Genomic DNA, 26,308 nt, shown 5'->3' with positions numbered 1-26,308 from the left:
GTTAGATGGAAAATAATTTGTGATTGAGAGTTAGACATCTTTTTTTCTGATAGCTGTTTAAGTTGAAGAACCCTGAAGACTAAGTTTCTGTGATGCCATCTCAGAATTAAGAACAGATAATATTGATTCCTTGTCCATGTCTGCCTTGTCCAGGCAGGAGGAGAGGGAAGGACATGGCTTGAAATAGTACTGCTTGGAGGTATGTGTATAATCTGTGAGAAAAAAAGTGTCTGTCCTACCATGCACATAATTTGTGAAGGGAAAAATACTTCAGGCTAACCCAGAAGAGATGATATGTGGCTGCAAGTAGTTGTCCTAATGTCAGAATTGCAACCAGGTGAGAAATCAGGTGACAAACACGGTTATGATGGACTGCTCCAGAGAAAGCTATGTGATTGCAGAAAAGGAGCTTGGAGTATAAAGATGGAAAATTGCACAGAGGAGGAGAAGGCCAGCAGAGAATCTCAGCTGTTTGTAGTGAAGATACTAAGCACTGCTTCTTCTACCAGACTTGGCAAAAGCTGAAGTTCTGAAACCCCCAGTGACAGTGAAAGCTCCTGAGTCCTGGTCCTCCTCTCATCCTCTAACTGCACACGATTACAATGATGAACTGCAGAAATCGACAAAAAACCCCCAAGATAATTATGAACTTCAATGGATTTTGTCATTGAATAGGTATCTGCCCCCTTGAGTGCCCAACAACCTCTGTAACTTCTTTTCTCCTTCTACAGGTTTGGCTGCTTGGGCTCCCAGTCAGCTCAGATACAGCCGTGTGGCTGTGGCTGGGACAAAAGCTATGAGAAACCTCATCACAGACTCCCCCCTTCACCAAGTAGGCACATTTTCTTGCCCATAGTCCTTGCCTCAGCTAAATTATGATCATGGCTATTCCTGCCCAGATACCTTGCTCATCCAGATGCAAATTCTACCTCTCTGCCTTCCTAGCTTGACTTTGGACCTGTCTTATCCCTACAAACTTGCCTGAATCACTGGACTGTGGCTGGCTCTGGTTATTGTCACTTGACCTGCTATGCTCACCTTGCTCAGGTACCCTGGGACTGTGTCCATGAGGCCACAGCCCTGCTGTCACCCTTTGCTCCAGCTCACCTCTTCTTACAGACCAGTACCTGACAGTGCTGCCCACTGACACAAAAACCTAATTAAGGAAACCCAAACATTACAGGTATAACCTTGATACCACCAAAGATAATTGCCACCAGCAGCAGTGGCATAGGCAGGTTGCTCAGAAAACCTTCACTTGTCAACTATACAAATGGGTTTACTAAATGAGTGGAATAAAGTTTTTAAATTAACATAGCTATGTATGTATACCTGCAAGTTCTGCTCATGAGTTTGCAATATTACTGATGCAATACCTCCTAAGGAAGGAATTTATTTAGTTTTGTCTTGGGCAGGTCTGAATTTAAAATCACTTCAGTGCTGACTTGATAGTCCTGAAACCAGCCTAGAAATAACAAATGTAGAAGTAGTACAGGTGTGCTACAGAGCTGGCCTAAAAGGCTCTGCCTGCCCAGAGACATCACTGACATTTGCTTGTTTGGAAGATGCAGTAAGACCTACAGAGACAAGGTTCTGAGTTCCACAGGGATTGAGACCTGAAGCTGATGACAGGACATCTCTCTCCTGTCATGCTTGCTTCTTGTCACTCTAGGAATTGACCCTTTCTACCCTCAAAAACAGAGAGAGATGCAAATTCTACCTCTTTTTCACACCAGATAGGGCGTGAAAAGTGCAGGTTTGGTCTTTCTTGGAAACATCCTCCCTCTGGTTTCAAAATCACAGTGAGCAGATCAGTATTTCAGGGACCCCAATGATCAGGTATCAGCCAGGGTATTTCCTCTTCTGTAGAAACTCTGCTGGTTTCTCCTTATTTCCTGTAGCATCCCAACAGTGTCTGACCCATTCTTCTCAGTGCTGGTTCCTGTTCCAGCCATCCTTTCCCTTCTGAAGGCAGACAAGAATAAAGAAACCTTTCATCTTTTGCCTTCTTCCTACCCCCAATCTGAGACCTCTTCCTTTGCCCCAGCTTCTCCAGTCACAAATCATCATCAAGAAGAAATTCTCCTTCATAATGCACACCAGCTTAGAAGATCCTTTTACCTCTGCAAGATATGGGGGTATCTGCAGAAGTAGTAAATAGCCAGATGCAATTGCAGGAAGATCACCAAAAGCAAAAATGCCAGACTGCTGCAAAAATATTAAGCTCTTTGTACAGTGACCAGTTGTCCAACGCTGTCTCAGGGTCCCACTGGAGAACACGATACTCACATCCACGAGAGCTGATTCTTTCGATACTGGCTGCAATCTGTGACAGGTAACCCCATGCATGGTTGTTTTTTTATTTCAAACTGATGAATTGTTATAAAGTTAAGACACTAGAGCATGATCTGGGGAGAAAGGAATAAATTTCAGAGCAAATTTTGCAGGCATGAAGTGTATGCACTTTGGTTATATTTAGTAAGGCAATTATGGTTTTGTTCTACTTTGTGTTGGAATGCCATCAGTTGATCCTGCCTCTTTTCATTCCACTCAGATTAGTTCATTTTTAAATTAATGAGGACTTAACAGAAGTAAATCACATGCCATTTAATAAGATTTCAGATGAAGTAGCAAAGAGCCACAAAGCATGCTGAAGTCTACTTGAAAGCCCCAGAGCTTTGTCCAATCCTTAGTTACAATTATTTCCGCTTTCACTGCCAAAGCAAACTGCACTGTCCATTGTACCCAAGCATGAAGACAAAGCTTGTTAACCCTTGTTAAGATACTGACGTTTGTTGTTGCCTTATTCACTCGAGAATTTTTGCTAAAGCTTAGTCTTCTTGAGCCTGATACCAATATGCCTACAAACTTTTCATCTTACAATTAATTAGGTTCTTGTTAAGCCTAGCTTTAGCAGGACATCCTCTCCCTTTCCTTCCGTGTCAGAAGGGCCAAAAATGTCAAAATTTCTCTAGAAACAGCAGACTAATTTATCATATGAGCTGCATACTAAGGAAAGCCTACCCTCTTTTCCCTTTGTCTGCATAGCCTTGGAAGGTTACTGCAAGTAACCTTCATCACAGTAGCACTACTTAAATCTATTATTTCAGCATATGCCATCTGAGGAACATAAGGTAATCCATGATGATTTCCTCACTTGAGCACATTCATAGCTAAAGGCCTACATACGATTTGTAGATCGCTGTAGAACTTGAATGCCCAACACTTGCCCACACACCAACCAACGAAAAACTAAAGCTACTCAGCCTAAAGCATCAGCATTCTGCATCCTGCCAGCTTTCATTTAAGATACTCTCTCTCTGCTAGAAGTGGTTAGATTCCCCTGCTTAGAAAACTATTTTATTTTTCTACTCTGTCTCAGTGCTTTGTGTTCCTGCCATGGTCTGCAGAGGCTGCAGTTGCTGAAAGAAAGGTATCTGCCATGATGCATATAGATTTTTGTTGCTGATGAGGCAAGCTTGAACACTATGGTAACCTTGTGGTTGTGACAGGGGAGTGAATTCAGCTAGAAAATCTGCTTCTTTTAGGACAGAATCCTATTCTGTGGAACATTCCAGGAGGCAGAAATATTTAGTTTCATTTCAGATGGGCAGGATTTGGGAAGAAGGAGTGGAAAAGCAGTTTGAAAGACAAAACATTGAAAGATACCTTTTGTTAAAACAAGTGAAAAAGTGATTCATTTTCCACGCTATTGTTTCTAACTAAATTGACTGCCTGTCCACTTTCCTTCCAGTTTATCACAAAACAACACTACAGCAGTTTGAATGGAATATATGACTGAAGGTACCTACCTATGAATTGTTCAGTCTCTGTATCTGTTGGAAGGATATTGCATTTCTTGCATGTACCTGCATTAGAAAAAAATCTTTTTTCAAAGGAAATTATGAAACCTAAGTTCTTGTAGTGCACAGTCCTTCATTAGTACAGGTACATTTCTTTAAGCAGAGAAACATGAAATGATGGCTTGGTGGCAGAGAAGAGCAAAGGTTCAACCTAGGAATCAAACACATGACCTAGGAATCAAAACCATATTATTATGGCTTGCACACCTACAGCAGATGAAAGACAGCTTGAAAAGATCCTTGTTCCTGCAAATGTGTCTCATTGAATGATGTGGCAGGGACAAAGGCACAGCATCGGAAGCGAATCTAAACCATCTGTTAAATGTCATCATGCACAAAACATGTTACTGTATTAGCTCCAGATTCAGGCATTCAAATTCACATTCTGGCTGAGATACTAAATAAAGAGTAGAAAATTTCAACCTAACAGAACAGAAATATTAGCCTTAATAAAAATGGTATGCAATTAATTACCCAGTTCAGAGAAAAGCCAGATGGGGGTTTGCAGACAGGTAACTTGCCAAGACTTGGACTAAACTGTCTGGGGTTTCACAGAAACATTTCAAAAGCCCTATGAAGGACCCAGAGCTGGAACAGCTGATCAGGATTGAGATACCTAGCAAAGAAAAATAAACCTCTTGTTGCACTGGGAAAAATTCTCAAATCCTCAGAGCAAGGTAATGCCACTGCTATTCAAAATATCTGCTTGAAATTATTTGAAGCACAAACCCAAGAAATCAGGGCCTAAAGACAATCACTTTTATAGCAGTTTTATTCAAGTCTGTGTGCTCTAGTGTTGAGACAAGGCCTAGATCAGCATTACACTGTAATACAATAATTTTAGCCATTGAACCAAGCCTGCTTGGCATCCTTGGTTTACAATTTACAGTACATCCAAAAAAAGAGCAAAGAGAAAAGAAATCCCAAAACGCCAACAACTTTCAATAGCTCTTTGCTTCGCTTAAATATTGTTCTATAACATAAAATAATTTAATACAAAAAGAACTGTAATCCAAATACACATAATACATTGACACAGAACAGAGGAAAGATACAGTAGATTATGCACAAGAGTATTCAGTTGATGTGTTACCTACAGTGAAACAAACTGGACATTAATATAATTTAACTATTTAAGCCCAAGAGGGTCAGAGGCAACAAGTCCAGGTCACAAATAAAGCTTTTTAAAAAATAATGCAATCCTCTTTTCCTCTAAGCTTACTGCTGTACAGAAGTTAAAGGAAGGCTCCAACGAATCACTTAATTTGACAACATTTCATCACACAAACAAGAAAAACTTGGTGGCCTCTGTTATTTTACTCAACTCTGGGGTACATTGCCATTTGCTAATGCAACTGCTTCATTGCAGGTTCTTCGGGCAAAACATACCTTCAGGTGCTACTTCCACAGCAACAAACTTTTGAACACCATGAACAGAAGAGAAGACATAGAGAGGTCTCCAAAACCAGACTGAAATACTGGAGTTGCCAGATGAATCTCAGTCCTACAGAGTTTGGAGTTCCTTATGAAGTACCCAACATCCTCTACACAGTGATTTCAACACAAGCAGGAACTATCCCGTATCTTAAAGGATCAGACATGGGGCATGATCTTATACTAGAGTAATCTACTCACCTGGTTCTTCAGATTTACAACATTGTACCTAGGAAAGTCAGGTCACCAATTTTTGCATCTGGCTTTAAATAGAAGCAGGAGCAGATCCACAAATAATAAGGCAAAAGAAAGAAGTAGCTTATAAAAAGAGGGAGGAAATACATTCTCTGGCTGAGAAATTCTTCAACTTTCAAAGCCACAGAAGAGATATTGTTAAAAGCACAGGTATTTTCCCTGATTTTTCCACCACTGTTGTCTGCCACTCCATTTAAGCCTCTCAACTTGCGTCAGGCAAAATATCTCCGACATTTCCAGCTTGTGAACTTACAAGAAGGAATTCACATATAGCAGCACGAAGTGCTGTGCCAACAGCTGATAGACAAGAACCCTAGAACTCTAGTGAAGTGGTGGATGTTGATCACTGCTGAACTTGTCAGGTCTGTTCACCAGCCTGGAGGGATGCATTTTGAAAATGAGAAGAAACACCTGAGGAAAGGCCCCGGGTTAAACTGTCATTTGCACACACAACCTCCAGTCACCACTTCCTGCCCCTTTACAGATAGCAATCTGCTAATGCAGAAGTTGTTGCTCTTTCATCCTGTGTCAGAAAACATTCTCAAAGCTTACCCTGCTTATGGTAAGAATTAGCAGTCAAACAGGCATGGCATGTGCAGTCATGGAAAGGCCACAAGAATCAGCAGTCAAACCAGCATTTACCCAGAGGCTTGTTGAGGAACTCTTTCCTCAGGTTAACTGACTCTTTACTCTGACAACCAAAGCAAAGAGCCTGGTTCTTCACCAGGACAATCCCCCAATTTAAAGAGCTTTGCTGAACTGAGGTCTTGTGCATTTTGACCCACAGACACATTCCACTGACTTCAGTGATGTTTAAGTATGTGATGAAGAGCTTTCTGAATTGAGGCCTCTTCCCTTTTAACTTGAAAAGTAATTACCCTAAATATGAACTTTTACTACTAGATGCCCTTGATTTTATTTGGTTTCTTATAACTGCCAAACACGATGGGCACTGGTGACTTTTAGTGGGTCTAGGTATATTCTCCAGTTTGAACCTAGACATCCCCCAAAGAGACCTATGTTGCACAAGAATGGATTCTACTCTGCAAAGAGCACTGGCCAAACTCAACCAGTTCAACTGGCAAACACTCACTAGTATGCTTTCTTTTTTAATTACTTTTTTTTTTTTGCTGTGGCTTTATTCTTTACAGACTAGTGTATCTGGATGTTATGGTTGTCAAGATAACCTTGAAAACAGAGCAACTGATGGAGTAACAACTGCTTGAGATGCAGTGTGAAAAGAGATATTAGCTGCTCTGTTCAGATAGAAATGCTAACCCTGTTGACATTGTAAGAGCTGCTCACTAAAGCATGCAAGACAGAAGAACAAGCCTAATGTGAATATCTGGGCAGTCGACAGTGATAACTCATTTTGTGACACTGACCAGGCCTGGGAGTAAAGACACTACTCAAGCTGAGAAGTGGCCACAGTCACAAATTCCAGAAGAACCCAAGGAATAGACTCAAGAAGCTCAGTGTGCAACTGACCTATGCCAAACAGCAATCAGAGGCTACGTTTGTTCTGAAACACAACTGCTGTTAGCAGCATTCTTATCAACGAAGCTTGGAAAAACACCACCATGTCTTCCTGCTCCATTATAACCTCTCCTGCCAAGACCTTGAGACATAAAAGCATCAGCACATGCCTAGAACAATGTTTCTTTTTTTTCAGACACATATGTCTCTCCAAGACAAGGAGGTTAGTTTTATCCAACCTCAACATCTGTTCTTGAGAAAATGCTGAATTGAAGGTAGAACAGGGAGACAGTATCAATCACTCTGAAATAGCATATTTAAAATGCATTATTCTGGTCTTATGTTCCAGCCAAAAAATTTTGAACACAATGTAGTTTCTCAATAGCTATCCTGGCAGCTAAAATTTGAGCATGGACAAGAGCCTAGAAAAGTATTTCTGAGTAATGAAGGGCCTTTTCCCCCACCATGATTACTTTTCAAATTGCTTACTTTAAGCAAATAAAACTTTGGCATTTCTTCTGCAGATTTGTTCTAAGCCCTCTTTTGCTAGCTGTGCATCCATCTGACCCACCAGCTACAGAGCTAACAGTAGCCCGCTTCAAGCTGAGCTTATAAATTCACTACACTGCACACTAAAAATGTGTCATAGTTTCTTAATATTAGCTATATTGGTCTGTCTGCGCATTATTAGCATTCAGATACAGTTAAGACTGTATTAGGAGCTGATACATTAGGAAAACAGTACTGCAAATACAGGAAAACAATCAGGATCATATGTAGGTCCACTTTAAGAGCACATGAGATCATAAAAAAAAAAAATCTGTTTTCTAAAAACAGACCATTGCTTTTAAAAACAGTAGTGACCAATATGAAATCACCACCTTTTGGTCTGGGGACAATCAACTCTTCCACAGATCAGAAATCATCAAGAAAAATGCCCTGCCTTGTCCTTTATTGTCTATTTTGGAGACACGAATATTTAAAGAAAGTATAATCTTAACTTAATAAACCAAATGGTTGGTTTTATTTTTCCATCAGGAATTTGCATGTCAAAGAGCCAAACACAGTGTTTGCCTCTGCCCTCCTATCTCATTCCAGCCTCAATTGCTTACTTAGAGCAATTCTTACCAAAACTTGAACTTTCTTCCCATTCTATCTCTACAAATGAGGTAGTTCAGGGTAAAATACAACAAACCAACCAGAAACTGGATGAGTTGGATGGGGCCTTGAGCAACTAGTCTAGTTGAGGGTGTTCCTGACCGTAGCAGAGGGACTGAAACTAGATGATCTCTAAGGTCCCTTCCAACCCAAACTATTCTATGAAATTAAGTAACTACATATTCCTCAAATTCTTCTTTGGGACCTATGATGCCAACAGACCAAGCAGCTAGTATCTCTCTGTTCTCTGACTTACATTAAGAAGGATAATTTCACTCTTATTTGCTATTTCCTGCCAACCTCCACTTTCACTTCACCCAGTTGTATCTTATGCTTCTAGCTCAGAAACCTTTTAGGTAAAAGCACACCTAAAATATGTATTGCCTTCTGTCTCAGGCTTGTTACTTTGGTAACAAGAATAAATAACCAATAAAGATTGGGTGGGGGCAAAATTCTAACAGAGAGATACTGAGAGCCAGTGACAGCGCATGCCTTGACACACGTGTATGGGCACATCTCTAATTGGGAGGATATGAACACTGGGCTGGTATTTGGCCTGGTGTATGATGAACAACACAGTATTGAAAGCTACAACCAGGAGTTCCCTCCAAAAAACCTCAGCTCCTAGCAAGGAACATGTGAGATGGAAGGCACCTACGAATACAGGGCGCACCTAAGACATGTATATATTTCATAGGCTTAAAATACAAACAAAAAATAATCAACATCCCCAAGCAAACAGAAAATAAACAAAAACACAGAGTCCAAGAAGCCATTCTTAGTGGAAAAATTGTGTTCCTGGTCAGGAAAAGTAAGAGGTTTTTCACTCACGTACAGATGGAGACAAAATGTATTTCTTGTGTACAAACACTGATGAAGTGCTGAAGACTTTCTAGTTGCATAAAAGAGATCCTTGTTAGAGAGGAATAATAATAATTGTGGTAGCTACATCAGATCCATCATCCAGTTACCAGTGGCAAACTACTTTTTAATCAAGTACACATACCTCGTTAGCCTGGGAGTGACTACTTTCAACATACAAAAATAAAGTTGATATAGTAATTTCAGAAGTTGTGTTCATCTCTGACCAGCAGCAAAGCTGCTTAAAAAAAACTCAGCATGGGAAAAACCAAAAGCAAATGCACATCTTAACTGCAGCATGTGACTTTCTACTAGTGTGTTCAATAGAGGGAGCAGCAGAAGAAGCCATGAGTTCATTTCCATATTGCCTCATGAAACCGCAAAAGTAAGGCTAAGGAAACAATAAAACGTAAGTTCTTAAGAAGACTGTATGGTTTGTTAAACATAAAAAAAAAAAAAAGAAAAAGAAAAAATTTAAACCACAAACTTGATTGAAAATAGAGGAAAAAAATCAGAGGTACAAATCTGGCTAAAGATCCTTTCTGTCCAGCTAGCTACCATACTGTGAAAACCACCATATTCTAATCTTAATCATATTCTAATCTTAAAATACTAAATGTAACAGAAAAACATAGGAAGGCATTCTTTCCTAAAGATACCTTAATTATAAAATCATCCAAAGGTTTATGAAGTCTGAAAGTTATGCTCTGTGACAGCATATTTTGGTTATCATATTTGGTATTCTTATTGCTTGTTTGCAAATATGTTTTAAAATACGTCTATCCTCTCACTCTTACTGTCCAGTTTTACCCAAATTTTAGTCTTAAGTGAGTTAAAAGCATGGAAACTAAGAAACTGATCTGCAGTGACAGGATAAGGATCAGAAATCTTAGTTTCCAAATATAGATGTCCTTGTTTCATACCAAAAAAAGCAAAGCCAAAAGGAGGGCCTAAATCACTGTGAAAGATATAAACCTCCTTATTCGCCACAGAATTGGTAAGAGTTCTTGAGAACATTTCTAAAATGATGGAAAAGGTTAGAAAGCAATAAGCACTTTTTCCAAGAAGAAAGATTTCAAAAAAATCCACAAGAAACAAACCCATTAATATTAGCTTAAAACTACTTACAAAAGTAACAGGCTGCCACTGAATTTTGGGATACAGTATTAGATTTGGTTCCATACATCTAAAGGGACTCCAGCTCCCATGTTCATCCCACAGAGATTAATTAAATTTCAAATAAAAGTTAAGCTCAAGGTAGAAAGGTGACTCGAGATGAGAGGTTTCCTGTCATGTTCTATTTAACAGAACACTCTAGCTGGCAAAGACCTTTCTTTACTCGATCATTACTGCCTCACCTTCGACAGAATGAGAGGTATCCAGTTTCGCGACATATCGAAGCAACAGCTCTACGCAGTATTGTCCACAAAGTCTTAAGATAACAGCATGCTATGAAGAGGAAGGCAACTACTCCCATTCCTAGAGGTACAGAAAAATACTTCATCATAAAAACATGCCAAGCCAGAACAGGTCTTTCCACATCAACAATGAAATATTCACTTTAAAAATACTAATTTTGTTAGAAAACAATTACAAAAAGAGTATTTTCTCTGAGGTTCCCTGCCTCATAATGAATATCGACCCACTGCAATACTAATCTGGAAAGAAAATACCTATAAAAAGGTTACATCTGCACCTCTGAAAAGGACTGAAAGGAGATCAAGACCTGCTTGCTGGTAAAACACAGCACTGTGCAGTCCATAAGAAGCAACAGTATTAGAAAAAAATCCATAACTATTTAATCACCTTGGTTTTGACACAAAAGCTTTCTTCTCTCTACTTGTCCCACACTCAATTTCTGTAAAACCAGTAGAAATTTATAAAAAAATTCATCATTTTTTTTGCACTGGTTGCTATGTCTGTGCTTTCCCCTCAGTTTTACAGGAAAACCAAACAGGCTACAAGGATAGCATATTTTGAAGGGCCAACAAACTTTTTTATATTTCCTAAATCAGCATATCAATTACATAAATTAGCGATACATACTGCCAGCTGACTAAACAAAAGCACAAATATATTTCTAGACCACAAACATTTCTCTCAGGTACTACTACTATCAGTTAAAAAACTGTGCCTTCCTCCTTGTAAGGCCTGTAATTAGACACACTTTACTCCATTCTTTTGTCATTATGTTTTAGACTGCTCAGTGATTTTGTGCTCTCATGTTATCTTTTTCTCATTTTCTCAGAAAAAAAAAGTGCAACTTTTTCAGCTACTTAGGAAACAATACACTTATTAGAATTTTTTTAAGTAATATTTTCACTATTTTCCTCAGGAATACTCTTAGAAAAGCATGTCAATGAACAATATTCTGAAACTTTTATGTCCCTGAAAAATGGGAATAATAGTAGCCAGTAGGAAAAAAAGATTTGTGAGCTGACAGGCTCACATCTTGTCACTATCTAGTGGACTACAGTGGAGCATTCCTTTGGAGATGTGGAACACCTCACCTCACACAAGTGGGAAGGAAAAACACCAACAGATTAAGAAGAAGAGAATTCAAGCCAGGATGGGACAGATGGATACAGGGAGAGGTTTTGGGATTCATAAGGCAAAACAGCTCTTTGCCTTGAGAGCTCCCTCTGCCTGTCAGAGAATACCCCACTACCTACTAAAGTCAATAGTCTTGGTTCCACAACAGTCTTCTCTTGCCTAATACCTCAGGTTAGTCACCAGACAGCTTATGGGTTGATACTCAAAGACTACCCACGGTTAATTCACATTCTAGATTCAATGAAGATAATTGCATCAAAGAAGGGTCCATTTGGTATTAGTGAAGATGCTCTTTGGAGTAAAATACTTCTCATCGTTCAGCTACACACCACTTTCATCAAGTGATTATCTAAAAGAGAGAGAGTGGCAAGGAGGGTTTGATAAGTCATCCTCAACTTTCTTAAGCAAAATAGGTGACAGAACAACTTGCCTTTCCAGCTGTCTTGACTGATGGGAACTTGACTGAAACCTTAGAGTTTACTTGGTGAACTTACTGGCCAACTATCAGAAAGTTTAGCAGGCTGAGTTAAAACAATATGACTTAAAAAGGCCGCCTCCTATTTCGTGCAAGTAAATGGATTTTAAAGATTTCTGTTCAAAGGGGGCTATTCCAGGGGATACCTTTGCAGAGCACATGATACTCCCTATGACATTTATAATGATATTTTTTGGATAGAAAACATTACATTTCAGAACAGCTGATCTTGTTTTGTTTCGGACTTTTTAAGATGGTAAGGCAGACTTTGAATAAGGGACTGTTTTAATCCCTTTCGTTTTAGTCCCTCTGACACAGCCTCTCACTGACATTTCCTTGAGCTTTGTTTATAGCACAATCAAAATTAATCATCTGTTGGATGGGTTTTGCCTTTTTGTTAGTCTCTGGATCACAGACTGATTTTTCAGAAATGGAAAGTAAAACTATGAATGCTTAAGAAATCAATAATGCTAAAGTTCTACCTTTAACAAAACAGTCAGAAATGTAAGTTTTCTTTTTTAAGTATCTTAGTTTCACATCACAACACCTTGTCTACACAGTCTATCCAGCTTCAGCACCTCATATAGCACAATTAAAGCTAGCTTTGGAGCATTTAATGGGGAGGGTGGTGGAAAGTAATTATGCCATTAAAAATTTTTCATAGAATGTGATAAATAAGAAATATGTGACCTTTCTACACAAAAACATACTGTAATTGCTTGAAAAAAAGGTGCACTTGATTAATGGCAACATGCTAGTTTCAGTCCTCAAACAGAACTAAAAACCCTTATGTACACTTCTTCCTCACATGCTGGTTTTTAAAATCCGATTACAAACACCTAAACACACAGGTTCTTTGTGCTGACAGCTGCAGGAAGTATTTGGCTACACTGCTTTCACACCAGGACTGGACTGCCCCAACAGGCTGAGCACTGCATTGGCGTCACTGTCAAATAAATTATTTGCAACCAAATGGTCAGTAGATTATCAAAATGAGCACAGATCTGTACAAAAAGAGTGAACAGATATGCTTAACCTCCAACAAAGCAGACTACCCTATTACAGTGATATAAAGGCTACATCTCTTATTTACAATGCTGAACCTGGGGAATCATGAAGCTCTCATTACAGCCACTAAGTTATACCTGTAGTGGCACAGACACATTTGGAAGTCTTTGTACAGAAAACTGTGAGCATAGGCACACCCTATTTGTGTAACTTCCTCCTTCAAGACAGGGATCTGTTCTTGCTCCTGATTTAGTTTTTTACATATTTGAACAAGAATAAAGTTTTACATGTCTATAGGGCCTTTCACTCAAAGATCTCAAAGGACTATTACATATGTCCCAACCCCTCCCTTTGTGAGGTAGGTATTATTCCTATTATTTACAGATGGGGAAATTCAGGCACAGAGGTTACATTATTTGCCCAGGGTCACACAGTGAATCAGTGACAAAACAAAACAGAATCCAGATGTTCTGATTCCTGTTTGCACAATCCAACTACTAACAAGCCTCATTTTAAAATAGCCTTAAACAAGTACCAGTGTGCATAAGAACAGTCTTGGGTTTCATGGGTCACTCCTAAAAAGTGTAAGAAAGGACAAAAACCAGGAAGATAAATTTGGGAACATGTAATTTACTTCTGCAAGTCAACACAGCTTTAAAGAAGGAGTTCCTGCTAACTCCCTTCCCAAAGCTGAGGCAACTTCACTATAGCCTGAGAAACAGGTGGTAGGAAACAAGGGACAGATGGAACCAAAGTTTGAAATAAAAAAGCAAGATAAACAGCCATACCATAAGCTTTCATCTTCTTGAAAGCATCGGGTCATAGAAAAGCAGGGCTGAGAGGGACCTCAAGATACCACTGAAGTTCATCCAACCCACCTTGAAGCCAGGATCAACTACACCTATTTGTTTCATCTGGTTCGCCTGTTCTCAAAGACCTCCATCAGTGGAGATGCCATGCCCTTCCCCTGCAATCTGTTCCACCATACACTACCAGATAAGCAAAAGAGGACAAACAAGCCTTAAGACAGCTACTTCTCCTCTTTCAGTGGGGGTACGATGATTCCCAGGACTGTCTAATGATCGGAATATATTTCAGAGAAGGTAGTCTCTAGATAATTAATTGTTTCTGTCCCGGATTCCTTGGGAAAACATCAAACACTGATGTCTGCTATTGTGTAATATTTGAGTTTTGAAAATACTGATTAATACCAGCATAGATACCAATATACTTACTGCAAGTGCCAAATCCTACAAGGTCAGTAACAAAAGGCTTTGATATGATAATTTCAGCTCATTGCAGATTCAAACTGCAATAAGAGGGCAGGGAAGACTACAGAAAAACCCCACAGCAAAAATCAGCAGCTCAGAGTTGCCAAGTTTCACCCAACTGCAGACAAAAATTAGGCAGTCAACAATGCATCTTCAGCAGAGGCAGCACCATATGATCTCTGTAGCATCCCTCCATCTCATCTGTCTTCAAAGTGCATTCTCAGTGCAAAAAGTAGGACTGAATTTAGAGGGGCTCACTGTCCCCAATGGTTTCATATTAAGACCAGAATTCTTGCTTGAGTTCATATGCTGCAGCTTTGTGTGTGTTAAGTTCACTTCTGCATAGCGGAATGGTGCTGTCCTGGCTCTGCCCCTCAGCATCCATGTCCAACAGTGTCCGCTCCTCTACAGGAGGACCCACCTGGAAAGGAAGCAGTGCAGGCAGCCCAGGTCTCTCTTCTACAGTGCTACTGCTACTAGCAAAACAAGAGTCCAGATTGCTTGGAGTATCAGTACTTGAACTGTTGGCAGAAGATTCACCCTTGGCATTGCTGGGTGACACAAACCACCAGGGATCAAGCCGCTGCCGACTGGCTGCAGGACGTGGCCGGGGCAGGAACTCCAATGTCTTAGGTCTTTCCAGTGTGGGATCCTGCTGTGCATTCCATCGTCTTGGGGTTGGAGGAAAAACAAGGTTGGGGTCTGGCAGGCGAGGGACCTCAGTGGGATCTCTACTTGGACTAGGTGTTTTTAATACACCTATCCAAACCAGACAATGTAAGAGAAGAGGGAAACATGTTAGATGTCACTGTTACAACAGATCTTGGTTTATTGTACGTACAGTGCAAAAACATTTTCAAAGCAGAAAGCCTCCATTCAGAATCTACAAACTCCGTATCTTCAAGATGATGCCAATCTGAAGTAACTTGCTTCTTTATTCCTACACTGTTCTCAACACATTGCAAGACACTTGTTTCACTGACCTAGCACAAAATTTTGTTCATCCTCTCATTTGCTTTCTTCAGTTTTCTGACTGGAGAGCATGGACTTGACCTCCTACCAGAGGGAAGAACTCTCTAAATCCTTCAGAAGGCACGTTACCCACTAACAGCTTCAATGGATCAGGGAGATGCACAGCACGATACACAACATCTATTTATCACAAGCAGGACCAACTGCCTGGAAGAGCCACTTAACACTACCTACTGCAGATGCTTCCTGGTTTGTTTTTGTTTAGGAGTGGAGGATGGTGCTTGCTTGATTTTTTTTTTATAAACACAACATAACTTTTACCATTTTAATGAGAATTCTCAACTGCATTAACCCACATTCTACTGTAGACTTCCATTCAAAATACAACCTCACATTTTGTTTTACCATTGGGAAAAGATCTAATTAAATAAAAATTTATTATTCTAGTCCTTTTTTTTCCTCTGAATTACTAGGGCAAGAACACAGGAAAATATTTTCTAAGTTATGAAGTCACAGCTACTTTTAAAGACTGCAACTGTGAGAACACTACCTATCCAGAAAGACTCCTCTTATTTGCAAAGGAATAAGAGCAACAGTGGCACAACCACCAACTGTTTTAGAGATCCTGTTTTCACCGCCTTAAAGATCAGAATTTACTTTGAACTACAAACAAGTGTATAAAGGCAATGAAGAACCCCAAGGAACTGTTAAAAACGTGCAGTATTTGTACTTTGGCACCATTTTTGTCTAAGAAACAATACTATGCTCTGCCTTACAGCACAGGGGAGCAAGGAGTTCCTTAGCTCAGAGATGCTGGAACAGAAACCATTACTGCATTATTCTGTTAACTATTTGTGCAAAGATAGCATCCATAAGCAATTCTTGTGGGCTGGTCATCACAATGATGCTGTATAAGCAACAAGTAATTATACTGTTTGTGTCTTTATTCTAAAGAGGAAAAGGAAGATGGCTGAAAACCTACCTGCTCCCAGTGCTCCAGTTAAACAGCTACTGGAAGGGCATCCACTGGTTGGGCACCCGTTGACAATTAGTCCACTCCCTTTGATGGCTCCATCAGAAGGTGTGCGCCTGTGCCCGCTTTGCTGGGTGTGGGAAGAGACCGTCACATGTGTGGGAGTCAGGGACTGGTTGGGGTCTTGTTTGAACCTCTCGATCTGGACATTGACTAGTGGGTTGGTAATGGCTGGCAAAGGAGCCTTGACTGTCACTGGGCTGACAGGCATTTCATATACCACAATCTCATCACTGTCTGAGCGCAGCAGGGACCGGGTGGAATTACATTCGGAAATGGAGGACAGAGAAAGAAGGGTAAGGGATGTGGATGGCTCGCCTAGCAACAACATGGGATCCTCCTTCTTGAAGATCTTCCGGGAAGGTGGACTAGTGCTCCTGCGTGGGCGTCCAGCTCGCTGAAAAATGCTGTCACGCTTCTTCTTCTCTTCCTTGGGCACCTCCGGCTCCTCCTCAATCAGCAGCTGACACTTCCCTGCTTCTAACAGATCAAAACCCAGGCCAGCAGCAGCCAGCACTGCTCCACAGCCAAGCAGTGCAACCTCACATCGCTTGTGGTGGGAGCCACTACGTTTGAGGCTGTTGGTGGGTGTCAGCTGTGGGGTACTAGTAGCAGAGTTTACAGGGGTGGACTCCTCATTGGCATCACTAGAAGGGCCATCCCAGTCTTCATTCTTCTGAAATGGGATGCAGAGGTATGACTGATTGTGCACAGGTGAAGGGTGCACTTTGTCCTCTCCATTAAGACATTCGCTGTCTTCATCATCTGGAAAGCAAATGAAAATAGACTTTGCGTTGATGTAACATTTTCACTAGCAAATTTCACTGTCTTACAAATATTCATGAAAACAAGCTTCTCCTCAAAAAATGCAACTGTTCTCATCACAAGCATCATTCATCAACTGCCAAATACTCACAGGTTATTGTCTCCAAAGCAAATAGGCGGAGACAAATACCTGGAAGCACTATCAAAGTGGAAGAAATTAGTGATGCATTAATCTATTTGGGATTAATTGCAGAACAGCATTTCAGAAGCACCCTGCACCTCAGTTACTTCTAGACTAAATTTATATGTTTGTGAGTGAGGAGCAAAAGGTAGGAAAATTATAAGGATCGTTCCTTGCAAGTGAAGGTGTAACCATGCTGCACATCTAAATATCAATATACAGGAAAGGAGCTGAGAGATAGCATGGAGCTAGAGGAGAATTAACAGAAGCTTATTAACTTGACAGATAACAAGAACAAGCAGAGAGGTGAATAAAAAGAAAATCTAGAAGGAGGAAGTGGACATTTCACAGAGAATAAAAGAAAAATAGGTACCAAACAAAATGAAGACATAGCTGCAAGATATCAGGTGAAGGTCAGAAAAGAAGAGGTTTATTCAAATGTGAATGGAAGTGGGGATGAGAGTATCAAGCTCAAGGAATTCCTTTACCCATCTCTGCTAAGCTGGTGAATCCTGGAAAAGCTGGTGCAGTTCTCTGGATCTTTCCAAGGTTCGGTGCACTGGATGACCACTGTTTGTATCCTTCTACCAGAGCTTTCAGACTGAAATAGCAAAAGGATGTGAGAAAATGTACCATGCTCACAAGCAGTTTCCATTTTCCCCTTCTATATTCTCTGTCATTCTATTATAGTATGCATGTATCCATCTTAACTACACAGATTTGAAGCCCTCCCGCAACAAGAAATTGTGACATTTTTACAGCACCTTAAAACACAGAAAAAAGTCGTAAGGTCCCTCCATCGTTTATTACACCACAGAAGTCAAAAGACCTCCACTGATAACTAACAGCTATGAATGCAGAATAATAAAAAGCACCACTACAAAAATCAGATTAAACATTTTCTCTTGAAATCAAGGCATCTTGATTTCTTTTGCAATCAATTTTGCAGGTAAAAAATAAAGTGCTCAGCAGAAGGAGAGGAAAAACAACTCCAAAAACATTTCCATGTTTACTGCAATTTTGTTCCCTTTAAATTAAAATTTGCAGTCCAGCATGATCTCAGAAAGAAGGAGTAGTTCACTGTATGTTAACCATACTGCACTCTCAGCAACACTATCCTGTTTCAAACAGTCTGCAAAATGCAGTAGCTGTATTGAGTCTCCCTAGGAAAGATTCTGAATACTACAGAACATCTCAGTTGCAGAGAGAACAGGATAGTCTTATGAGCAAGTACAGTTAGCAATCAAGTCCCTTCCAGTTGTCTGTGCCCAAAAGCCATCAGTGCTTCAGACTGTGCAGTAATGAACAGAAAACTGAAGAGCTTTATTCCCAGAATTCTAAGAACATGATTTCAAGATAGAAGTATTTTTCTTCCAGCTTCAGTGATCTCCTACCCTTTTATATAGTTAATGATTATAAAGTGTGACATTTGTTTTAATTCTGTAGAATGCTATACTTCATCTACAGAACAGGTAAAACACAGACATCAGTCAAAGAATCTTCCTGTCAACATGTCATAAGTGTATTTGAGAGAGAACATATTCTAATAGATCCAGGTTCTCTTGCAGAGGATTGCAATAGCAATGCATTATGCAAACGTGGTTTTCAGGCGTTTCACACCTGAATACACAACAGTTAAAGATTATAACCAGTTATTTTATTTTCCCTGCTAAAAATATGGCAAGAGTCAAACTATCAATTTAGCAGAGGGAAAAAGCTTCAAACTCCATGAAAAAAATCACAAAGCATTCAAACCTCTTAGAAGACCAAAATACTCCTATGTTTAAAGCAGCATTTCAGCAATGATCCATTGGAGTCCTGGTATAAATAATTCACACACACACAAAAAAAGAAGCAGCCACAGAACAATAACCTATAGAAATAGAAGTACAATCTGTATCTCTGCAAAGATCACTTTCAGGATGTATTCACTCAAGGCACATGTCCTTTTCAAATGACTGAAGATATTTGTCTGGCTCTACCAGATAAATGCTATTATTTAAAAATTAAGACAAGAAAAAGCATATCTGAGAATTGTAAGAGAGAAGTATTTTCAGGTACGATACAAAACTACAAAAAGTTGAGCCTGAAAAATAGAGAAAACCTACTAGAGAATGAGTTTTGCTCAGCTAGGAAGTCCTACTGCTTAGAAATACACCTAACAACATAACAGCAAACAGTGAAAGCATCAGTCACCAGCAAGAGATTGAATGCAGTTCTGTAATCTGAATCTCTAACATCTCTGGTACAGGAAATAAATTTGGGAGCAGGAAAGTGTTTGCAAGAGGACAGGCAAATCTCCCAAGAGCCATCTCATAATCTGTTTTATGAGAAATGAGCCTGCCTCCAGGCAGGCTGGAAATGAGCCTGCCTCCAGGCCCTCTCTTACCCATCTTCTCCTGCACCTAGCTCCTTGTGACAAAGTGAGCTTGGTCCCCAGGTGCGTCCCTTTTTCTTCTGGCCTCTCTTCTCTTCTTCCTCTCCTTCCTCCTTTGGAAGGACTGAGCTTCGCCCCCACGTTTTACTGCTTTCAGCAGGAGTCACTTCAGAAGTGGGAAGAACAGTGGAAAATGGGAAAGAAAAACAGATAGACAAATTAAAGAATTGGTTCCATGGCAACATGAAGAATAAAACATAGGCCAAAACAGGAATAGTAGCAAAAATTATTTTCCTGTATTTCTGATCATTTATCAACACAGATCTACCAACCAAATCCCTTCAAAATTAGGTATTCCCTAATCCCTCAAAGTATAGGTAGGTTTTAGAGCTTTATTCCATCACTGGTTTCTCTTTAGAACCACCAGTTTGATACCAGACACACAAGTGTCATGATACCCAAAACAAACACTATACATTAGCTAACATGACTTCCATAATTCATGCATGTCTGCCTAATTCTGTTTTATTATGGGAACACTATTTGCATGACAAGCACCCTTGTTTTTATTTCCTTACAACAGTAATTTAATCCACTTCAATAATGTTTCACAGATCTACTCTGCAAATTAGCATTTTTAAAAATTAACCTCTACACCTCAGGAATGTATTTTCTATACAAACAGCAGTATTTCAAGGACTTGGGTAAGTATGGTTTCTACTCCAAAGCAGGTGATATTCCCCCCCATCACCAACACACTTCATTTTGCTCTCTAAATGCATACATACAAGGCACAAGGCAAACATTTTAGTACTTTCTTTTACAGTCCTGTCCTAGATATGGAATCTGGGCATCTTACCACGCTGACAGACTGCACATTTCCCAAATTCAATACTACATTGAGCTCCTTACACTGTATGGCCCTGAGTCTGGGAATAATGGTAGGACTTGCAGGAGGGCTGGAGCAGCTACTGATCAAGCTTTTCCTTTTATCCATCGTTGGAGAAGCCTGCACAGTGAATTTATGCTGAAAATCTGTTCAGCAAAAGGAAAAAAATCAAAACAAAAGCAGAAAAACAGTTGAAGTTTTTTTTAACATATGGAAAAAGAAATACTTTATGATAACTTTCAAAGAGCACAACTTATAGGATCAAGGTAGAAATGAAGTTTTACAGCTAATTGCTATTTGCCTTTTGTACACACTGTTACTTCATAACAAAAATGTGTGCTCACACTCTTGGAGATATATCTTCTTAGTGTATCTGTAAGACACATACACACACAAACCCCATGTGCTGACTGACATTTATGCCAAAGTATATTCCTGTATAATTCCTTTCACCTTATCTCTCAGTTTCTTAAACACCACCAAAAATAGGCATTTACAGATCTAAAGAAAGGCATAGTTAACATACACATTTTAGCACAATTGCTCCTCTGAACAGCCAATATCTCCTAGAAAACAAGTAATACAGTGCAAGCCATCATCCTTGACGTAATGATGAGTCTTAGGTGATTTACAAAACCCACACTTTTGTTCTTTTACAAATTTGAATCTCCATACAGAATCTGCAGTAGAAATGCTAAGGATTCAGTATTTCTGAAAATCACCATCTTCGCTCTTAAGAGTGACCTCCCTAACACTTTACTAATATTTAGCATTTCTTCCAGAAGGGTGGTATTAGAGGTCACTTGTGTGTTAATACAAGTTTATATATGAACTAGCAATCCAGAGCTATAGTCTCATAGCTGTGAATGTATTTTGGTAATTTTTAGGATCTTACACCAAAAAATCCAGTACATTACAGTTTCTGCTGCAGCATTATGTAAAGTATTGCCAGAACAAGAATCTCCATCATTTCTTTATGCACGTCCTTTATTAAACTGGTATTTTCAATATTAACATGCTAAACTGCAACACCAGCATTTTAACCATTGACCATATACAGCCACTGATTAACAAACATGTAACATCTCAAATCTACTTCTAGATCTTGGATCTTTGAGCAATGTTAGCCACAAAAACATCAAATTTATTTTACTGGACCCATGAGGTATATTTTTTTCCCTAAGTACATCCAATACTTTTTAATGCTCAAGTATCAGTAGTAAGGAGCTACCAAACCTACAGGTTGCTCCCATTTCACCTGGTACAGAACAACACGTCACCAACCTGAAGGTAGGCTGATATGATTGCCATCTTTTAACTTGAGCCGGTTCCTCTTGAACTTTCCCATGCGTTTCTTCACCCGAGGCTTCTCCTGACACAGCTGGTGGATGATGATGTTGAGCTCCCTTTCCAGGATGTCAATCTCACGTTCTGCCAGCTCCTGCTCCCGCCTTCGCAGCAGCTCTTCATGATTCTTCTGTTCAACAGCAGCACGAGTCAGCTCTTCTTCCCATGTGCGCAGCTCCTGTAAGGAGATAAGAGAGCAGAAATAAAAAGCTACCTTGTGACCTGTGCGTTAAGACTAACATTGCCTGTTGTAAAGGTACAGCAGCAATGACTTGTGCTCACAGCACTGCTAGCACCACTGTTTAAAGGCTCAGCTGAAAGCCAAAAACAATCCTCAAGGACTTCTATGCTTGCCATTCTAGGACCTTCATACCAGTATTAAAATTTAGACATCAGCACTTGTGAGGCCACACCTGAAATCCTGTGTCAAGTTCTAGGCTCTCCAGTACAAGACAGACATGGACATACTGGAGACAGAGTCCAGCAAACGGCCATGAAGGTGATCAAGAGACTGGAGCACCTCTCCTATGAGAAAGGGCTGAAAGAGATGGGACTATTCATCCTAGCACAAAGAAGGTTTGGGTGGGGCAAAGGGGGATCTTATCAGTGTATGTAAAAACCTGAGGAAAGGGCAGAAAAAAGATAAAGCCAGGCTCTCTTCAGCAGTGCCCAGTGACAGGACAAGAGGCAACAGGCATACACTGAAACACAGAAGACTGCCTCTGAATGCTTTTTTACTGAGAGTGTTACTGAACACTGAGCATAGGTTGCCCAAGGAGGTTATAGAGTCTCCCTACCTAGGAATATTCAAAAGCAATCTGGACATGGTCCTGGTGAAGATGCATAAGGCAAACTTTTCAGTCTATCTCTTGCTGACAAAATGAATCAACTGAAACTGTCCTTGAAATCTCAAAAAACTTCACCTTGCACTCCTCTCCTCTCCCCACAAGTACAAAAGAATTCAGCACACAGAATAATTCTCTCCAGCTAGCTAATTCCAGTGCAGAAGGTAAAAACTGAAGAATTTAAATTAAACTTCAAAAAGACAATCAGATAGATTTTAGTTCAGATTTTTTTTAAGAACGGCATTGTTACCTGTCTCACCACCAGGGAGATTTGGTACCGTTTACTCATTAAGTGAACAGCACATAAAATTATTTCCCCATCACTAAAGAGGAGTGATGAGGACTCACCTGAGGGCAGTCTAGTAACTACTGTTTGGCTTTCTGCTTGTCTGTTGAAGTTTCTGGTTTTCAAAAGCTGTTCCAACACAGTTACAACATGGGACAACAGTAGCAGAGAAATATCTATTAGTTATTCTATTTTCCCCAAAAGCTACCATAACAGGTGAATAGAAATGTTTTAAGTATTGTTGTAGGACTTCTCTCCTCTGATCCAAAGTCATCTTTTTCTTCTCTCTGCCTCCTAAATCCAGTCTCAGAGCCCTGATCAAGTTGGAGGCTCATTATGAATTTATTTTTAGGCAAGAGATCGTGAACTTAAAAAAATATTACTTCAGCAATTTTGCTGCAGTTTTTACCACTGACCGGAAAGACAGTCTCTGTAAGAACCTCAACTTAGATGCAGCAAGCTGTGCTTTCTGAAAGCATGCTTAAAGAAAACTTCAGCCTTTTCACTTTTCTTTGAGGCTGATGGTCATTACTCCTTTTATTCCTGCCAGCATTTTTGTTTCCTGCTTTTTGTGCAGATGGACTTCAATTAGAACAGTTACTACACCATTCCCTTGGTAGCACTCATGTTTATCACAGTCTATGCACTTTGGTTGTCCTCAAACCCTGGAAAACACAAATTTGGCAGAATCAAAGCTGCAACGTGTACTTGAGTATATATGCTGAAACTACCACTCCAACACCTCCTGTTATCACTGGGTTTCTCAATTAAGTGAAACAGTTATCAGATGATTAAACAATTTAAAAACAACTCATCATAGCAATTGCACAGTGTATAATGGAAGTTCACTACAGTATTAGAATGAGTAGCAGGTCAGGATGAGGATATTTATTTCTCTCATGATTCTACCCCTCCATGTATCATAACCTGCCATTGATTCAGGGACTTAATACAAGCTCCAGTAAAGCATAGTCAAAATTATATCTGGGATGCACTAAAAAATGATCCCTGTTTGAATTATAATATGGGGAAATTATAATCCAGAGAGCACAAGCAGGGAGCACTGTTCTCTCCTTACCTTTTCTTTGGCTCTGAGCTGATCAAACATCTCTTGGATCTCTTGTTTCCAGTCTTCCTGCAGGGAGTGGAAGGAATCTTTGGGCATTTCAAAGAAACCAGACTCTTCTATGGCAGTAAGATGGTCTAGGATACTGGCAAAGGAAGGTCGTGAGTGTGGGTCAGGGTTCCAACAATCTAGAACAGACAAAGACAAGCAATTGTCAAGCATCTCTAAGTATGGAGGTCTGAGAGGATGAGTAGTACTTTACTGATCCCCAGTGGCTAAGAGTGGCATGCACACTATCTGTGTTACCTCACCTTTCCCACTTCCCACTTGCATTGCCCATTGTCAAGTATGCAATTCATGCTTTCATGATTATACAATATTCAACATCACTTAAAAATCTTGAACTACCTAACTACCTGGTCTCTAGATTCTCTTGCAATAATATGTCAAATAAAATAGAGGTTTATTAATTGTACAGAAAGTTACATTTTCAAGCATTTTTAAGAAATAACAAATAATTGCCTTAAATATTTTGCTTTAAAATGTATGTATATGTTCACAGAGTGGAAATTTATGCAAGGCTCTTGTAAACAGTTCTTTCATAATAGCTACAGTGCAGAGTTAACAGCCATAGTGCAGAAGGGTATCTATCAGGGTTTTTTCTAATGCCAAACTCTAATATCAAGCTGAGTCACTAGGGATCTCTTCTCAAAACTGAAAACCTCTCCTACAAAGCGAACTGGACATAACTTGAATAAAATAACGACATCAAATAGTGTATTTGGAGTTTTCTTATTTGTAAGGCTTCTTTATCATTTGAGAGAAAATTGTTTGATCAGACCTTTTTCTTTTGCTTTTAAGAGAAACAACAGATAAACAAGTTTTTCCATTTACAATCTAAAGTGATTACTTAGCCAATTACAGAGCTCTAAAAATGCAGACTAAGGTAGCCATCTTTCCACATAAGGCAACTCAATGAGCAACAATACAAAAAGTAACATTTTTACAGTGATGGGAACTGAACATTGAAAACAGAAACAGAAAATAGTATGAAGTAACTGCTCAAGCTACAAAATCACTAAGAATATATTTTTAAAAAGCCTTTACGTCAAAACATTTGATTTAACAACACTTTTGAATAGGAAATTTGTACTCTTTCAGTCTTCCCTCTTACTGCACCCTCACTTCTACTCCTGCAGAAAACATCCCTTTTTCATTCTATTTTGCCCTGTACTGGCACTAACACAGGTTTTTGTTCAACAAATACCCTTATTCTCTTTACTACTGCTGGACTCCTGCATGCCAAAATTTCAGAGCAACCACAGAGAAAAACTTAACATTCAAGTGCACTTCTAGGGAACACAGCTTTTCCGCATGAATAGAAGTAACTAACTCTCTCAGTATGTTCATACTGTCATTGCTGTACATGGTCACTGGATTTAAGACACACATTACTGCAGCATGAAGCAAGCATTATAAAAATGTTCTAAAAGTTTTTTAGACCTTGAAGTTGGAGAAAAAAGGAAACATTCTTAAAAATATTTGGTGATATCCTAAAAGACATTCATTCATCAGATTTGCGAACTGAAATACACCAAGGAGCAGCTGTAATTAAAAATAAATATCACTTCACAAAATCTGTGCAACTGCTGAGGGTTGGTCTTGCAGGTCTTTGATTTCAGCATTACTGAGATTTTGCATTTGGGAGCTTTGGTTTCAAAACTGCGGGTATCAACAGGTTCCGTGAGACATAAGCTGGAATGTGTTTGTGTTTATGGCTTTCAAATTGCTTCTCTTACCAAAATAGAGAACAGAGGATGTTAGAGAGTGCTCTGAAGGTCCCCTGCTGCTGGCCAATTAGTAGCAATGGGTGTTACAGCTGGACTGTCAGTGCCATAATCCCTGTCTCTTTACCCCAGGTTTTAAACATGGCAAAGCAAACATGACCCAAAGTAAAATAAAATGCTGCAGCCAGCCAAATGCATGAATGAGTGAACAGGATAACTAGCAGGTGGCCCGTGGCTTTTATTTTCCCAGGCCTAGATCTGCCATTATTTGCACTAATGAGGACAGTTGTAACATACAAGTCTTTTCTGCGAAGACCTAAAGTTCAGCTTTGTTGTCTCAGTGTAGACCACCAGGGCAGTAATTCAAAAGTAAAAGCAGCATTAGGGGAACAAGAGTTCACTCGAG

The 26,308-nt window shown here is 39.6% G+C and overlaps 1 protein-coding gene across 6 annotated transcripts in view; it reads right to left on the bottom strand.

Annotated features, from left to right (window-relative positions):
* Positions 1-26,308, bottom strand: part of MAP3K9 (mitogen-activated protein kinase kinase kinase 9) — a 129,654-nt gene that overhangs the window by 67,924 nt on the left and 35,422 nt on the right. For 2 of the 6 annotated variants that reach the window (XR_010431310.1, XR_010431309.1), the window contains exons 5-11: positions 24,128-24,303; positions 21,856-22,096; positions 20,595-20,717; positions 19,695-19,848; positions 17,794-17,906; positions 16,309-17,124; positions 10,406-15,113 (exon numbers count right to left, since the gene is read on the bottom strand). Coding sequence is in view for 2 of the 6 variants with exons in the window: in XM_064658266.1 (XP_064514336.1) it covers positions 14,632-15,113; positions 16,309-17,124; positions 17,794-17,906; positions 19,695-19,848; positions 20,595-20,717; positions 21,856-22,096; positions 24,128-24,303 (2,105 nt within the window). In the remaining 4 variants the exon portion in view is untranslated. Of the gene's footprint in view, positions 1-4,617; positions 15,114-16,308; positions 17,125-17,793; positions 17,907-19,694; positions 19,849-20,594; positions 20,718-21,855; positions 22,097-24,127; positions 24,304-26,308 lie in introns of those variants that run through there. The other 4 variants (XR_010431308.1, XR_010431307.1, XM_064658267.1 and 1 more) reach the window with 4 other exon arrangements.

The sequence above is a fragment of the Pseudopipra pipra genome, chromosome 6 (genome assembly GCF_036250125.1).
Source record: "Pseudopipra pipra isolate bDixPip1 chromosome 6, bDixPip1.hap1, whole genome shotgun sequence".
Classification (NCBI taxonomy): Eukaryota; Metazoa; Chordata; class Aves; order Passeriformes; family Pipridae; genus Pseudopipra; species Pseudopipra pipra.
The sequence above is the reverse complement of the archived record's forward strand: the minus strand, read 5'-3'. Positions and strand labels throughout refer to the sequence as shown.